We start from the raw sequence: 18,775 nt of genomic DNA on the forward strand, positions 1-18,775 counted from the left end.
GCATTCTAGATAGCTTTTTCTCCGGTATTTTTAGCAATTCTTATACCTAGAAATGTGCTTGATGGAACCAATTTCACCGGGTGACACAGGTCGAACCCAGAAATACCAAATTAAAAAGAAATTTGTATTTTTCCTAACATATGAACCTACACTTGCACACATGGAGTAAAACGCAACTACCTATCTTTGGCTGTTATTGAATCGTCTCTGAAAAACAAAATCCTAATGCTATACCTGGGTCACAAGGTGTGACCTGGATCAAACCACCATCTTCCATTGTGTGAGTCAGCCCGTACACAGCTATGCTTATCCTCCTAGAAGGAGAGACTGAAACTACGAGGGGCAGTACAAGGAGGGTAACTTTACCTGTATGAAAGTGTAGGTTCATATGTTAGGAAAAATACAAATTTCTTTTTAATTTGGTATTTGTTCCAACAAGTATATGAATCTACGATTTCATATATGGAGCCTCACCTGAGGTGGGAGGATGATCTCAGGTAAACACATGGGAGTGTTCCCTCTTGGTACCCCAAGGGCATGAAAGAGGTGTATGCTGGGTATACCGCACTCGCCCCAGTTCCTCATGATGTCCCCTCCCGATGGAGCTCCCGCAAGGCTCTACATTGTTATAAGACCTGCTGTGCCACCACTACTAGGCCCAAGGTGAAGGTTTATAAGGGCTTGTGTATCTATATCCTTGAGGTAGACAGAGGTGAATGTCATCCTCTTCCAGACCCCAGCCTGGAGGACCTGACCGACCGAGCGATTTTTCCTAAACCTCACTGATGGTCTTATTCCTTTGGTTGGGCCCGGATCTTCACTACGGTCCAAGCAGTATGCCCTTACAATCACATCTCTCAGCCAGAAGGAGAGAGTGTTCCTTGAAATCTCTCGCTTCTCCTGACCCATACTTAAGAAAAGTCTCTACGGGCTGGTCTGTTGGGGGGCTAAACATTTAAGGTAGGCTCTCAGGGCTCTGACTGGGCATAGCAACATTTCTTCCTTTTCATTCCCTACGAAGTCCTTTAATGAGGGGGCGGAAAAACCACTGAACCTTGGGTTGTGTGGGGAGGGGTTCTGGATCTTCACCACAAACTCTGAGAGGAAGGTGAAGCCCACTGATGTCCATCTATGGATGTGGGTAACATCATATGAGAGGGCATGAAGTTCCTCTACCCTCTTTGTTGATGCCAATGCCAACAGGAAAACTGCTTTCAGGGTCAAGTCCCAGTCTGATGCCCTTCTGAGCAGTTTATGGGGAGATATCCTCGGGGAAGCCAGGACCTTTGTGATGCTCTATTCCAGGGGGTTTCAGTTCCCGAGGAGAGCAACTCTTTTCGAAGTTTCCAGTCATGTTTGACAGCTCCCATGGCACTGAAAGGTCTATATCCCAGAGTTTGAATACTAGGGCGAGGGTAGCCCTATAGCTTTTAGTTGCAGACAGAGAAAGGTGCTCCTACTGATGCAGGAAGAAGAAGGAATTCCGCCACATCCCTCACAGACGTTTTGAGGGGATGGAGATCCCTCCCACTGCTCCAACGAAGGAATACCTTCCATTTTCCCTGGTACAGACTGAGGGAAGAAGGCCTGAGGGAGTTGGCAATGACTGCAGCAACTTCTGAAAAACCTTTCTTTCTAAGGAGTTGCTGGATTGGAAGGAGGCCTGCCTGAAGAAAACAGACATTGTGTTTTTGCTTCAACAGGGTGGAAATGGGGAGAAGTTGTCATGGTATGTCCACCAGCAGGTGGAAGAGGTCTGCATACCATTCCGCTTAGGGCCACTTTGGAGCTATGAGCATCATTCTCAGACCTTGGGACACGAACAACCTGTTGATGACATTCTGAAGTTGGCTGACTGTGGAAGGCATACATTCCCAGTTTGCCCCACAGATGCTGGAAGGCATCTTGCAGGATGGTTCTTTGGTCCTTGCAGTTGCGAATAGGTCCAATGTGGGGCCCACCCACAACTTGAGCAACCTGTCCGCTGTCCCCTGTTCTAATGACCATTCTGTCCCCACTATCTGAGCTGCCCTGCTTAGTTGGTCTACCACAAAGTTCTGCTTCCCAGGGATGTACCTGGCTGTCAGCATCAGCCCCTTGGTCTCTGACCACTCGTGCATTTTTACTGCTAAGTCATTCAGCTGGCACCAACTATAGTAAATCAAGAATTTATGGTGCAATCTTCTTGACTTACTATAAACCTATGAAACCTCATAAAAATCAAGTTATTTGGGCAATATGTTTACATACAAAAGAAAAATTATACTTACATGCCACCAAAATCAACATAGAAGAGTCTTTGAAGGATTTCATAGGTCAATAATGTGACACCAAACTGAGGAGAAGATCTGAATACACGAGCTGCAAAATAAAGAATAATCTTAGGAAAACGTTTTAAGAATGGTAAAAGCTTTTCATATATGGTGGAGGTGGTTTAAATTATTATATACTGCAGCCATACAGAAGTTTCATAATTCCCCATCTTGTTCATGACAATGTAATCTAAGATGATAAAAAATAACTGCCATTTCTTTCAAAACGTGTACAAACTAATAAGTGGTGTACAAATATGAAAATTCTGTGTAAAGAACACCACATGTCTTTACTTGCTATCATTTAGGATGCTCTATACTGAAACCATTTTTACTGTGGGAAACAAATTTAAACAATCACTTTTAGTTTAAGAAACAAATTGATTGTCAACTGAAAAATGAAAGTAGTATGGGAAAATCAAATGATTTTCAGAAAGTATGTAACCATATACTGTAAAAGAATCTGTTGAAACTGGCTTTCAAGACTTTGACCATGGGTTGCTCAAAAAAAAAAAAAAAAAAATCTGTATTTCCTATAATTACTGCAAACAAATGGCGCTGTAAACGTATGAAGACATACAAATGAATTCTCCAGGATGAAAAACTAATCAGGAAGTGATACAGAAATTTAAGATTACCACAAGAGGCACGTTACTGACTGGTGTAAATTTTCCTATTACACTATCAAAATAAATTTGGGGAAAGTACTAAAGTATGAGATAAGTTATTGTAAGGCATCTCCTACTGTGGAAAATGCTGACCTTAATCTAAATTTGAAAACATTTTTATGTAGTATCCATGACCAATTATAATCCAAGTTAGATATACAGTTGATGAATTTGGCCATTAACCCAAGAAATTTGATACATGTAAGGACACTTGATCACCTTGGCAACTAGTATCAACTGAACAAGAGAGCTAAATGGGACATATTGCAACAAAAAAACAGGACAAAAAAAGACGGAAAAATTCATAAAACAAGAAAAATAATATCTGATATAACAGTGTGAGAATTCATCCCAAGAGTGTCAATATAAGTAAGTTTTATCAGAGAAAATCATAAATAACCTTTCAAAAACCAAAGGGTTAAAACAAGAAGGGTAACACTTAGGGAAAATGAAATAAATATGGATTAGAAAATAGATTATATAAAACTCAACTCATAACGAGAGGAATGAGAAAGAATTGAATAATGACATGACAATAGAATATTAGGGATTATAAAGGAAAGATATGTATGTATGTAATGAAAATAAAAAAAAATATATACAACTGGGCCACTCAACATGAATGCAACATGAATCAGTCTTTGGTACAAATAAGCAATGGAACTAATGATAGGGGCAATATGCACATTGATAATGTATCAACGCCTACTTATATTACAAAAGGTAGCATCCAAAAACTGATGACACAACAGTGCAGGTTCATGTATGCACTGAATACAGTTAGAGTATTCCATGAGACAAAAATAGATTTGATACTGATTTTGTTGTATCTTGGTCTTATTACTCAACAAGATATTTGTCCATGCTCCTATGTGCATTTATACTGGTGGTAATATATTTTGTAGGTCTTTATATATTTCAGTTTTTATTCTTTGCTGCAATATATGCCAAAACCAAAACTTTGTATTCAATCCTTGTTTTAATAGATAACCAGGAGGGTAACAGGACCTCAATCTAATACTCCAGATGCAGGTTCGAATCCTACAATGAATGACAGAATTTATTCATATTCTTCCCTTTGGATCTCGGGCTTTGCAGTGACAAGCATACCCAAAAAACTTGAAGAAATTGAGAAGTTAAGAGGACTCTGTGATTATTACAGTTACAAGCATATCTGTAAAAAGAGACCACTAAATTCTATGTATTAGGCAAGATTATATTCATACAGAAACTAGCATCATTATAACACAAGGAATTTTCTTATCACAATACGTCTCATCTCTGTAGAAAAGTTTTCTCTTTGTATAGTCTTAACAAAAAAGATTTTAAGAATGTATACCTCCATTTGCCTTCTTGGCCATCCTGATAAACCTACAGCTTACTTCATTACTTTGCCCTTATGCATTCCTTAATATTTTCAGCCCATATAAGTTCCTCATTGGAGGGGTGGGTACCGTTCTCAGCCAGCACCCTGCTGGCCCACGTTCAATTCTCTGCCAGCCAATGAAGAATTAGAGGAATTTATTTCTGGTGATAGAAATTCATTTCTCGTTCTAATGTGGTTCGGATTCCACAATAAGCTGTAGGTCACGTTGCTAGGTAACCAGTTGGTTCTTAGCCACGTAAAATAAATCTAATCTTTCGGACCAGCCCTAGGAAAGCTGTTAATCAGCTCAGTGGTCTGGTTAAACTAAGGTATACTTAGCTTTTTTCAGCCCATATACTCAACATGTCAAATCCTTAGAGGCAAAAATGCAAAGATTTTTTTTTTTTTTCTTGTTTACTTCTTATGAATTTGTAGCATACACTACAACATAAAAATGACAGGACCCCCAGCCCAATCCAAATTCCACCACCTTACACCAGAGAAACTAACCTCCACAAAAAAACCTTCAGATAAAAAATGGATGGGCTTTGCCAGAAGGCCTCCAACCTATGGGTCTTCCCACTCTACATGGTAAAAAACCCCACTGGCTCTTGGCACCCCTGCTAAGATTACATGCACCTCACTGTATACAGATGAAGCCTGACTACTATCAACTTCCAAAGTTGGCGGATATTACCTCCACCCTGCATACTGCAAGAATTTTCTACATGCTCATCCTCATAAAGGGCTACTTTCAAGTACCAGTCAACCACAAGGATGTTTGCAAGACCATGATCGTTGTGGCCTTCGGTACCTACACATTTAACTACCATCAGACTCTTGTGCCATTTTCCAAATGCTAATGGACTATATCCTTGGCACTGTAGCACCAAAGATCTGCACCACTTCAACATCTATGATTTCAGTATAAAACATCTCAACTGCTTCAATGCCAGGAATCTAAGCCACTCCATTCCTAAAGATTCAAGCAACTCTGTTACTAAAGGTACACGCAGCTCCAATATATTGGAATTGAACCACTCCAGCACCTAATACCATGGCCTCTCCAATAGCAAGGATACAAGCTGCTTGAGGATCAGTAATCAAAGCCATTCCAGTGCTCAGGACCTGGAGCCACCTTGTCTTTAAGAATACAAGCCACTCCAGGACTAAATATCCAGGAAGAGCAGAAAAGCTTAGTAACCAGCAGAACAGAGAAGCAGCGTTACAACCAGTCAGTTATCCCATCTTGACCATGAGTGACAGCAACTTCAATCACTATGTATTCTTCAAACAAATCCTTTACTACCAGAACAAGAGCCTTAATGGGAAAATTTTGTATGCTGAATGAGTCTGAAGCTTTGACTATACTTAGTGTAACTTTTGTCCTACATCTTACTTTTGAGAAACATCTAATGAAAGTGTCAGCAAATGCTGCATGGAAGTCAGGTGTTACACATAAGGCATTATATATTTACAACAATATTAAAATCAGTGCAACCTGTTTTAGATCACTTTTCCTTCCTCTAATAGAATATTGTTCTCTAAATTGTGGGTGTCTGATTCTAACAGATATATCTCTATTTAGATAGAGTGGTTCATGGTGGTAGGTTTCTGTTTCCTAACATTAGCAGTTGTCTTGGACCATCAACAGATGGTCTCTTGTTTGTTAATATTTCATAATTTGTATTCAACAGAGAACTTTTGCAATCACAATTCTTTTCCTGCCAAGAGTGACCAGATTTGTTGTACAGCAGCACCAATATGCAGTAAATGTAAATCACTGAACAAACTCCTCGGTTACAAAGGTCTTTTATTTCTCACACCTTTGGACTGTTGCATGGTCTCCCCAAAGATGTTGTGCAATTAGAACCTCAAAATTTCAAGCAAAGATGCAATACATTACCACTAAAACAATTCTCCTTGTCCTTTAATAATTTATTTACATTTTTATCTACTAGTTTCTTAATTTATCTTTTTTCTAATAACTTTTTGAGTTTTCTGTTATCTTATGTGATTTCTTTGAAATGAACACCATATATTTGAAAGCTTGAATTTCAAGTTAATGGCCCCTACAAGCCTGTTCCAGATGAGCAGGGTTTGCCTTTTGAATAATAATAATAATATAGCCCAATTTTCTTTCACCTTCTCAAGTTTTCCTTTAAAGAAGGATCTGGTGCATCTAGTCCCTTGCAGAAAGTTAGAGCTAATCAGTTTCGACTTTCAATGAGATGTTGAATTGTAGATGCAGGATCTTTTCTTCAGAGAGGCATTTGAAACCGCAGCAAGGCAATCCTTTCCTCACCTCTCCACTATGAGATTCAAGAAAAAAAGGTTTTGCTAATTTGTTGGCTTTTCCAATATAATTAATCACACTTCCTTAGGCATTGATCTGATACCATAAGCCTCCCCTCTTCCATTTGTGGCTTTAACTGAACTAAATGCTATACCTTGGGAGGGTATGTGAGAATTCATGCTTCACCATCTGCAGGAGTGGATCTGAGGATTTTCTTATTCTGGATATCAAATAGTATGTTGGATAAAATCATTTCAGAAAGAAGGCTGCAGCTCTGGACAGTTTCCTGTTTCCCTAAATTGTCAAACCAGAGTTACTATATGAGAATTTGGGAATGTTTCAATAATAAGGAAGAGATGGAAACAAAGAATTTCTGGCACATTAGTTTGCAGTGGTACTTGACACTACGAACTCTTCACAAAGAACAGCATTCTGCCTTTTCAAGAGGGGTACACTGATAAACAGAGTGAAATACTACCATAGAGAAAAAAGGTGATTCTTTGGCCTCACAACCTCTGTGGGCTACAATCAGAACTGGTCATATGGGGCTGGCTTCATGATCAATAATTTTTTAACCTTCAAGTGCAAGCATGACGAGACTGTCATTACTGTGTGTGTGTGTATATATAATATATAATATATTTTTTTGTTGTTTTTTTTTTTACTATATTGCATAGGTTCCCGTGGATAACTGTGTGACACCATTGAGTCCGGACGTATTTGGACATGTGTCAGCTTCTGGGAATTCAGGTCAAGTGGAAGCGGTCAGGTCTGAAAACCAGTAAATGGTTATGTTTGTAAGCTGAAGCATAGCATCCTGGTTCCCTTGGTCCCCCCAGCGAAGAAATGTTTCAGAGACGTTTTCTCTAGATGCATGAATTCATTTAGAGTTTGATTTTCCTGACGCGCTAAGACTCAGGCTACATGCTCCTTTGGGAGATCTTTTAAGGAGTAGAGTATTAATTAATGAGGATAGTAGCAGCTGTGGTACACCTGATCCAGATGTTCTTTTGTTCACAGACAGGCCTACAAGAAGAATTAACTTTCTGAGGATGGATGAATATTTTCCAATGCTGACAGCCTTTTTACAGCTCATAGCAACAGAGTGTTTAAGTCATGTCTGACAACATAATCACATGGCATATTGTGTGAGGTGGAAGCTGTGCTAACATTTGTCTCATGAACTACTACATGGTAGCACACAGTACAACGAAAAAAGGACAGGTTCTCTCTTCAGGATGAAAGACACATCAACAAATCTTGAAGGCACTGTGATATCTGCAGAACATTGCAATGGTAGATATACATGTGAACATGTGTGTTTGATTAGTTTTAATGACAAGTTGTGAAGTTACTACCTAACCACTATAGTTGCAGGCTTCTGAGCATCTCTGGGACAACCTGGAAGGTTACATCTTTTCTCTAGTTGCAATGATTAACAAAGTTTTTTACAATATTCTACAAACCACAAATTTCTATGACTTCCTAGGCTGAATAAATCAGGAAAGGGTTTTTAAATATTTTCTCCTTAGAAACCCTGCCCAAGAAATTTCCTGGCCTGGAAAAACTTCTGCATCATTCACACTTCCACATGTTCACTTGATTTTAGATGTTACAGTATATCCTCCCTCTAAAGGTTTTCCAGCAACAGTATGGAAGCAGAAGGTTGCTCATATTAGCAGATAAGTTAGTAAGCATAATCCATTGTTGGAAAAACCAAAATCTCAGGAAGGGAAATCTGTTCTACTGAGCATTTTGCCATTCCATCACTTGTAGATGAAACCCATGACAATGAACATTTTCTCATCTGCCGTCAGGGCTTTATGTCTACAAAAAACTAAGGACCTTAGTGAAGGAACTTCTGAAGTTTTCCTAAACACCAAGTGCATCATGAAACTGGACCAGCAATACCTGTACCACTTTTGACTGGACGTAACTAGGTAATTTCACCGGCATTTGATACTGTGATAGATGGCAAAGCTACCCAGGTTCATGGAGATGTCTTTTAACTCTTTCTAATTTTTATCTAAGGGAGGTGACCCATGGGTGGTTGGATTTGTTTTTGTCTAGCAGTGTGGTAGCTGCAGTACAAGTGATTCTTTTTTGAGGGGGAAGGGTTTTCAGCAGTTAATCACCACAATCCTATTCTTTTTCTCCCATCATGGCACCATAAAGACATAAACCTCCAGGGATATTTGCCCCTATGTCACACATAATGGGTTGGTTTCCATCCCACAAGGATATCTCTGGAGGTTGTGGTCATAACCCACACCTACTCCATACACTGTACAACCTCTTATTTTACAATTTTCCAAGGATCTGTCTCAGAGAGACAGCCCCCCGACATGATGGGACGAATTTAACTAAAATTGTTGTTACATCTTCCCGTCATATCTTATCTCTCAGTTATTAGTATGGAGACTTGCCAACTTGAACCTTCCCTCTTCCCCCTAAACTGAGATTTAGGTACTAAAAGTAATGGGGTTGTTAGGAACAAGTACAGTAAAGATTTTATAAATGTTTTTTCAATACACACCCATTACTCTTACAAATTTCCCCAACCATTGTCACTTTCAGAAATTAACTGAAGAAATAAAGAACTGACTTGACAGCAAACACAACGGATCTCACTGTACTTTACACTGCTCACCTCTCTTCTGAGAATACGGTATTTGTTATAAAAATTTCATGGTAGACAAAATGGGGGAATATTTCAGGACAATGGTAAAAAATTACTTTCTAATAAGTATCTGTCATTCACTCAAACAATTCCACTGGTTTACAAATGCCTTACTGCCAGGGTAGGTGGAGCAACAAAACCCTAAATTGCCAATAAGAAAATAACAAGGCAAGAATTGAATGTCAGGAAAGTGCTTCTGCAGTTTCATCTTCTAAACATCCTAGTTTATTTTGTTCCATGTATTTTTATGGTAAAACCTACATGCTTTATTTATATCTAGCCAAAGTTATGTTTTCCAAAGCCAATAAAGCCAGGGTCACAGCTGAATACCACTTTAGTAAATGTGCACAAATCAACAATATTTCTGACATCACAAGACCTTGAACAGGGTGGAGCAAAGAGCCTATCAGTCTCAAGTATCTCATTTAATACCTATCATGAATCCTACTAATCTGGTTAGCAATACAGGTTGACCATCACTAATCTGGCATCATTGGGACCTGGAGGGTGCCAGATTAGTCATTTTGCCGGATTAGCCATTTATTAGGCTAGAATACACGAAACCCAGTAGCTAAGCACCTCATCTTAGAATTAAAATATCCCATAAATCAGTACAAGTTGGTTAATAAAGAAAAGACAATTATCAAATACAGGTAATGCTTGAGTTACGATAATTCACCTTACGATATTTCGAGTTTACGATGGGGTTAGCAATTAATACCAGTACAAAAATATTTAGGAAATATTTTTAGATTTCGCGCAGGCAGCAGGTACACTCAGGCAGCGAGAGAGACCAACTTACAATAGAAAAACTTCTTTTCCTCCATCTCTTTATTCCATATACTAGTTAAAAAAGTAAAAGTGAATGATAAAAGTATTGTTAGTAACGTTATACTCTTGCATAAATGTGTACAGCCATAAACAACCGAACGGGAAACTGTTTTGCTAATAATCGTATCGGATAACAACTGTTTTGGTTGTATTTCAGCCACCGTACGGTAATACACAATTACTGTAGTCATGTTACAAATGACGTTAAGTACTGTACAATAGGACTGATCTATTTTTTACACTATACCCTTATTCGCTTTGAAGAAAAGATCGGCAGGGAAATATACTGCTACAGTAACTTTAAGCTGTAAGTTGTAGCTGAAGCTGAGAAAGCAATGTTCAAGCTGCTAATGACTATAAATTATCGTGCATCGGCAACATGGACGAAACTCGACCGTAAATAAAACTGGAGAGAATGTATTTTAATCAAAACTACTGGGCATGAAAGAATACAAATTACTACTGTTTTCAGCTGATGAAAGATAAATACGTAAAGCTCGTATTATGATGAAATCAACAGAAAATAGCGAACGGAATCTTGATTTTTTTTACACAAAACAAACATGCCCCCAAAACGGCCAGCCGTGATTCCCGCGAACGTCATATATTAACGAAAAAAATAGCTAAATTAATTTCACGACGACTTAAAAACACTTCATATAACGAAAAATATCCGTGTCCCAAATAAATAAAGTATCCATATTCATTTACGCTAACTAGAAGCAAGAAAAGTCCTTTCAACTTAGTTGAGTGCGGCGAAATAAACACGGTGATATCGATTCCCAAAACAAAACATTGATCGCAATTTATAATACAAAAGCAATATGAGAATATACGCAATTGGAAACAATGTAGTAAAGCATAACTTTTCAAAAGAACCATGAAAAAGATGCACATTCGTTATGTTGATGTTTGTATAATACTGTTAATATGTGAATAGAGTTCAGTATAATGTAGACTAGGCTACCAGTTTGTTGATGCAGCACAATGCGCCACCAAATCGGAGCGGCCGGCGAGCAAGTTAGCGCAGCGACCCAGGAAATTTGAAAACTAGTGCGGAAACATTAGAAATTACTCTAGCCGAAATTTGTGCCGGATCACTGATTGCCAGATTAGTGATGGTCAACCTGTATATATATATATACAGTGTGTGTGTGTGTGTGTGTGTGTGTGTGTGTGTGTGTGTGTGTGTGTGTGTGTGTGTGTGTGTGTGTGTGTGTACACAGTAGAGCCCCGGTCCTTGACGCTAATCCGTTCCAGAAGAAGCATCGAGATTCGATTTAGTCGGATTCTGAATCAATTTCTCCCATAAGAAATAACTGAAAATGGATTAATCCATTCCTGATCACCAGTCATTACCCCAACATTGCCTTTTTATACAAAACATTACACAAATTACAATTAAATAAGTTCAGAGTTGAATAACTTACTGTATCTGAAGCACTTTTTACATTTTTAAATGCATACTGTAACAAAAACATTGGCCTACAACCAATGCGGCCGTATTACCGATGGTAGACCGAGCACCATAGGCTAGGCTAGGTAGCCTATAGGCACTACCAAAATGTACTGTAACGGGTACACACGAAAACTGTTGTTAATAATGATAACATTGAAAAACAAGCATGATTATTACAGTAAATTAATAATACAGTATTTATAAGCCGAATTACTGTATGTCCCTTATCATAACATTAAGAAAAATTTCCCAAATTACATCGGCACTCGGCAGCTTGTGGCATGAGCAGATGTAAACAAACCACAGTGCCACCCTGGTGGTGTATGGCAGTACTAATTACATAAACGTTGTTTAAATGCAGTATTTATGGCAAATTTCATATTGAGTCTACTGGAATAGTGTACAAAATTACTGTAAAACATCTTTCAGTAAACATTATGATACCCTAACATACTGGGACCCATGATTGGATGAAAATTCAGTGCAGAAAGCCAAAAAAAAATGATATACCTGTACAAGCGTGTACTTCTCCAAACAACAGCGTATAAATGCTTTTAAATATGCAAGGGAAGAACGCCACCAACAACGCCAACTAGCGGCAGCCGCCCGAAACTCTTTTTTCTACAAATATCATATGATTCATCAGGTCAGATACCGGTTTGTTGTTTGAGCTTCGACGCAAAATTTACTCATTATTTCGTCGAAATCCGATTATGTCGAGTTCTAGTATGGTCGAGGAAGGGTTCTACTGTATATATATATATATATATATATATATATATATATATATATATATATATATATATATACATATATACATATATAAATATATACATGTTTATATAAACATATACATATATAAATATAAATATATACATATATAAATATAAATATATACATATATAAATATAAATATATACATACATATATAAATATATATATATATATATATATATATATATATATATATATATATATATATATATATATATATATATATATATATATATATATATATATATATATATATATATATATATATATATATATATATATATATATATATATATATATATATATATATATATATATATATATATATATATTATATTATATACATATATATATAAATATATACATATATATAAATATATACATATATATATGAATATATACATATATATATAAATATATATACATATATATAAATATATATATATATATATAAATATATAGTTATATATATACATATATATATATAAATATATACATATATATATATATAAATAAAATATATATATATATATATATATATATATATATATATATATATATATTACAGTAAATATAAACAACTGATCATTTCTCCCAGATATTAGCTATTTTTTATAACCACATCGACCAGTTAACTTCTCAATTTCCTCACACGTTTCTTCGATATGCTTATCACTACAATCCTAGATTAGAACAGAATAGAATTTAGGCCAAAGGCCAAGCACTGGGACCCATGTCATTCAGAGCTGAAAATGAAATTGAGGGTAAGTTAGAAAAGTTGCACTATGAAACAGTTGTTAAGACAGGGTGGAAGGTCAGGTGAAAGAAAGAGAATATGAAAGGATTTACAATCTAGATTAGTGAGAAATAAATGAAGCAGCTTTAGTATCTGTGGCATGATTCGATCCACTGCACAAAGGTTCCAGTATAAATTCTTTTACATGCCATGAATTTTAATATAGCTTTTTAGTGTGGAAGCATGAGTAAACATATTTATTGCATGTATGTGTTACAGTATGAGAACATGTGCCTATGTGGTATTTTATTCTAATACTTCAGGCCAGCCCTAAGAGAGCTGAAAGTCAGCTCAGTGGTCTGGTTAAACTACTTTAATACTAGTACTACCATGCTACAAAGACATCTGTTGAATTTAAGAACTGACCATTTTTGATAGATATATAAGCATCATCAATAGCCACGATAACCTCTCAAATTTTGTACTTCATCACATTTTTTATGATATGCTTATCATTTGCAAGTATGTACTTTAGCATGAAATAAATGAAGAAGCTTCATCTGCTGCAGCATTCAAACCAGCACACATGGTTCTAATGTGAAAACCTGAAAAGGCCTCCTCCAGAGACAGATTATAAGTCTAGTTCTGCCAAAAATACATATGTCTGTTAAATTTAGATACACTTTACTAGAGCTGACAAGCCCCATCTGCATCAAATAACTGGTTTTCCATTTTTTAATAGGTTGGTTTGTTCAAATAGGCCTATAAATGAATTATTAATAAACGCTGACATGACATGGATTAGTCGAGTCAGCTTTAGTAAAATGTATCTGAATTCATCTTATATATCCTGGGTCAATATGAAATAAATTAGACTTATATTCTATCTTCATAGCATATCACGTTAGCATATATTTGCTGGAACGTCAGTGTGATAGTTTGAATCCTGCCACAGAAAATGTGGCTTCTTCACTTATTTCCCCCTTGGATAAAGGCTTCTAGAGAAGAAAGTATCATAAGAATCAGTGCGAAGAAATCAAGAAGTTAAGAAGGCTTATACTAGTATTTTTTACATGTTCCATTCTCAGTTCAATAACACTTACTCCACCATTTCTTTCGGTAATTTCTGGAGAAAGATTTGAGAATATTTTATTGTTTTTACCACATGAAAATATATTATTGCAATTTTAATCTATTCTCTGTTTTTAGAAACTGCCATCTTCAGGCATGCAATTTGTATTCTCATTTTATGGTAAGATATTAAGTATACTACAGAAAGAATGCAAGACAGAGGTGCTTAGCATCTCTTGCCATACCACATGACCTTGTGCTTTTCACCTTCAGTTTGTCATCAGATATTGACAAAAACTTACATCCAAAAACTTACATCCAAGCATGACATCAAAATTAATCGTTCATTAATTAACTACTGGCACTTCAAAATTAATCATTCACTAATTAACTACTGGCACTTCAACATAGAAAGCTAATGCCAGGTCTCATTAATAATCCTCAGGCCTAACAAACCCTAGACCTAGTGGTAAGTAGCAGCAATATAGAAAATGAAACAACCATGGAAACAAAAACTGTATGTGATACACATATTACAGTAACAAAATGAAATTAAGATGACTCCATACATACATAAAATTCCAACTATCAGCCTGATATACTATGATCAAAATGAACCTGGCTGATGAAACTTTGTCAGAGGAAGTGCTCCAAGCAAAAGGTTCTGCTTATCACTAAACCAAGTCAACGAGGGATCAACAATATGGGGAAGTCTTACCTGTTGTACAATGCCACTACTATATCATTCATTTGTTGTTAATGGTCCAGCAACTGGTATCTCAACTTCAGCCAGTAATAAGGCATTTATGAAGTAACAGGTAATTTCTTCATAAGAGCAGATCATTTCCCCTGTAGTACTTATTTATATCAGCTACTTTCTAGCCTTGAACTGCACACACACACACACACATACACAGCCAATCAACGTAAAAGCCAACTGGCACAAAACTTCATATAAGATCACGTAAGTAATATCAACTACTTAGCGAAGCGGCTCAGTCTATACTACGATGTTATGAGTGGTGAAAGTTGCTGCTGTTGTCATGTTATATTAGCTAACACATTCAACAGTTCAAATTTATTACAGTAAAAGAACTATGTGAAAATCCAGTAGAGTCCTTGTCTTTAGCAATTAGATTTTGAACCTCCATTCAAAGTTTAACTTCAACTATCCTTGATTGGGTAATATTCACATATCAATCAAGCTGCGTCAGGAGAAAATACTGATCTCTAAACACTAATGGTAAAATTTTGTTTGTTCCTCAAATACTATACAATCCTCCTTAATCCTTTCCCACTAATAGAAAAAAAAACACACTAACACACACATTTTAAATAATATAGTTTTCAGCTAACATCTACAAAATCCAAGGTTTACATAAATATTTCATGATACATCAGCAGGAAAGTTAAATCTGAAAAGAACCTTCCACTTGGACAGCAATCAGAGCAGTGCAAGATATTTATATCTTGAGGACTGACACTGAAATAAAAGACATTTCCACTGAACTAACAATAGTTATTCCTACCCTAATTACGTACGCAGAGTTGCCAAATTCAGCAAGACAGTAAATAAAAATCTAAATAAACATTAATACATGGAATGGAATACCAAAATTATATTTCAAAGGGAAGACTTAAAATTCTGTAATCCACCCAGTTCCAAAATAGTGTTCAATATAAAAGAAATACGTGAAAATCCAGGGTAAACCACATATCTACATCTTCCCCATCTTACATCAAGCTTCCAGAGATGTGGATATGTTTCATACAAATTATTGTTCTAACAAAATAGTTATGATCTCTAGAGGTAAGAAAATAAGATACAAGATGTAATTTTTTTAATATTAATACAGTGTACTCCTACAAAATTTCATCTTGTGGGACTACATGTACACCATAAACAACTCTAAGAAGTAAGATTGTATTTCCCCTTTCCAAACCTGTTCTTCGTACAAGATCCCAGTAACTTAATTTTACAAAAAGCTAACAATGTGAGAATATATACAGGTCCTTGAGTAAAAGGCACTGAATGCACTAATTGACATGCATTATGAAAACATCAAATGATCTTCTCACAAGTAACATCACTTAATATGGCTAAGAGACCCATACCTCAGAAACACTAAAGACCTCGATGGAATAAATACAGTTTACGAGTGTGAACTCTACATTACGCTCTCTGTGGAACTCAGCATTGTATCCTCTGCAGCCTGCAATTGTAACCTTAAAGTCTGGGTCATCTAAGTTAATTTTTCGTTGGGTATTTTATATAAAATCAGGATTCATGTGGACCACCTTAATACTGAAATATTCTAAGCAGAAGAAATTAGCGTTATCATAATTACTGTACTCTGTATGCTTTTTAATCAAAACCTACCAATATACTATAATTATACAAAACATTTACTGCAAGATGGCTAAATGCAAAAAACATACAACAATAATTAACTGTACTGCATTCGACATTGCTGTGCATATACTCTTCATTATTTTTTACCAAGTTATGTACTATCTTCAATTTTTTTATTTTTACCGTTTGAATTACAGGTTAGAAAGTTCAACAGATTATCTTCAATTTTTTGAAATATGAATATGAATTTGTTTTTTTTTGCTTTCGTTATTTGCCAGTTGGATGAGCACATAATTGAACATACTGCATAAAAAAATATGCACACAAAAATTAAGGTTACAAATACTGTATTTAACTCCAAAGTTTTTTTTAAACTGTTCATTTCTTAAATAGTTCTGTAAACAACCCCTTGATATCTGAGCTGATTAACAGCTCTTGATTTCTTCCATACTCTGGAAAATTTTTTAGGATACTGGATAATATTTATAATGGAGCAAGAATATAAATAAGCAACTCAACTTTCTTTTACCTGATATGTTCATACGAATATAAAAATATAGATTTTATAGGAAATAGCTAGTTCTCAAACATTTTTCATGAATGATTTTAAACTACAGGAGCTTATAGTCTTCACCTTTTTAAATATATCCAACTGAATTTATCAAGGATATTACTGTTTCAGTAAAGTTTTCCAAGACATCATATGTAGGCCCTCTGCAGGATAATAAATGTTCAGATGACAGCTAATAATATAAAATAATTTTTCAATAAGTAAATACTCAAGATTACTTTATATTTAAGCCAGTCCAAAAAGTTTCTCTGCTCATAACTGTATACCATTAATTAAAAATGAAGCTTTTAAATAACATCCATGGGTGAATTATCGGGCAACCCACGAAAGGGAAGGACACAATTTACATATTTGGGTGTTTTTTGCCTTCAAGTACAGCTCAACAAGCAAAGTGGTGAGAGGGAGGAAGAATCTCCCAGTTAAAAGTATCAATATACATTTAAAATGTATTCATACAAAGTAATAACTGCTATATAATTTGTCTTTAGCCCACTCTCTATCTAGGAGGAGCACAATAACACTGAGCGTGGTCTATTTTGAAGGTCTTAGCCTTTCAAGGAGAGGGGAAATTTCCACCACATGCAGCCATAATGAAATTGAATGAGTTACTCATGAAGCATACATAATTGTTCAACAAGGGGCATGAAAATGTGTACTTTATCATAAATTATAAGCCACAAGCCATCAATCTGCTTCATAACCTGGAGCTTCACTGGGGAGAAAAGAACTTTGTAGTGTTTGTTATGTAATGATCCAGTTTATGTAGAGAAGATTTGAATTTTTTTTTTTTTTTAATACTGCTCTGGAGAGTCTAGAACCAGAACCTTGATCTCTTTTATAGTCTTGGGCTCTTTACATGTGCCCAAGGTTGCATCTCCCTCGAATCTCATGTCAATTAAGATAAATTGAATGATCGACTTAACACACCTGACTGGGCTCCGCAATATTTCCCAGCACACAACAAAACCTAAGAGCTGTTATTCTCTCTCTCTCACCTGGACAGATCATTCTTGGATATCCTCAAAGATGGAGTTTCTTATCCTCTCAGCCTCCAGGTTATACACTCTTACACACTGAGATGAGGAGTGTGGCAAACACAACATTTCTATTATCACTATTTTCTTTCTTTCAATCTGCTTAGTATCTTGAGGACCAAGCAGGTATTTTCAATGACAATGTTGGGTTTCCATATTCATCAACAATACATGTAAATGATTCACACAAAATAACAAGCAAGAAATACAGAATAAATGAACACAAAAAGAGAATAAAAATAAATCAAAGATAAGCAATGACAAAAACCAATAACCCAGAGTAAAAACTTTACATTAAAAGATTCAGCATTCAACCACAACGACAAAAATGAACTATAGCCTCCTCGCACTAACCTGGCGGAGAAGCCCGCCCACCACTGTAACTGCATGGATTGCAGGGTTCGTCAGTAGTGTATCTATTTCAAATTTAATCAATAACAAGCATACAAAATATAGCATATCATTACAAAATCTTGATGTAATATATAAATTTCTACTCTTTCTGCATAGTTGCTGTCACTGAAACACTTGTCATTGTATTAAAAAACGAAGAAAAAAAACGAGTGCAACTGTATGCAAAGAAAGGGGAGGCGTGCTGGTTAATGGAACAGCTATTGTTTTGGC

General features: G+C 35.9%; 1 protein-coding gene across 3 annotated transcripts in view; it reads right to left on the reverse strand.

Moving 5' to 3' along the window:
* The window catches only part of aralar1 (calcium-binding mitochondrial carrier protein aralar1), a 335,053-nt gene that overhangs the window by 13,760 nt on the left and 302,518 nt on the right, over positions 1-18,775 (reverse strand). For all 3 annotated transcript variants that reach the window (XM_067105476.1, XM_067105478.1, XM_067105477.1), the window contains one exon: positions 2,271-2,361. In XM_067105476.1, the coding sequence (XP_066961577.1) occupies positions 2,271-2,361 (91 nt within the window). The remainder of the gene's footprint in view (positions 1-2,270; positions 2,362-18,775) is intronic.

Source organism: Macrobrachium rosenbergii, chromosome 6, assembly GCF_040412425.1.
Source record: "Macrobrachium rosenbergii isolate ZJJX-2024 chromosome 6, ASM4041242v1, whole genome shotgun sequence".
In the NCBI taxonomy this organism is placed as follows: Eukaryota; Metazoa; Arthropoda; class Malacostraca; order Decapoda; family Palaemonidae; genus Macrobrachium; species Macrobrachium rosenbergii.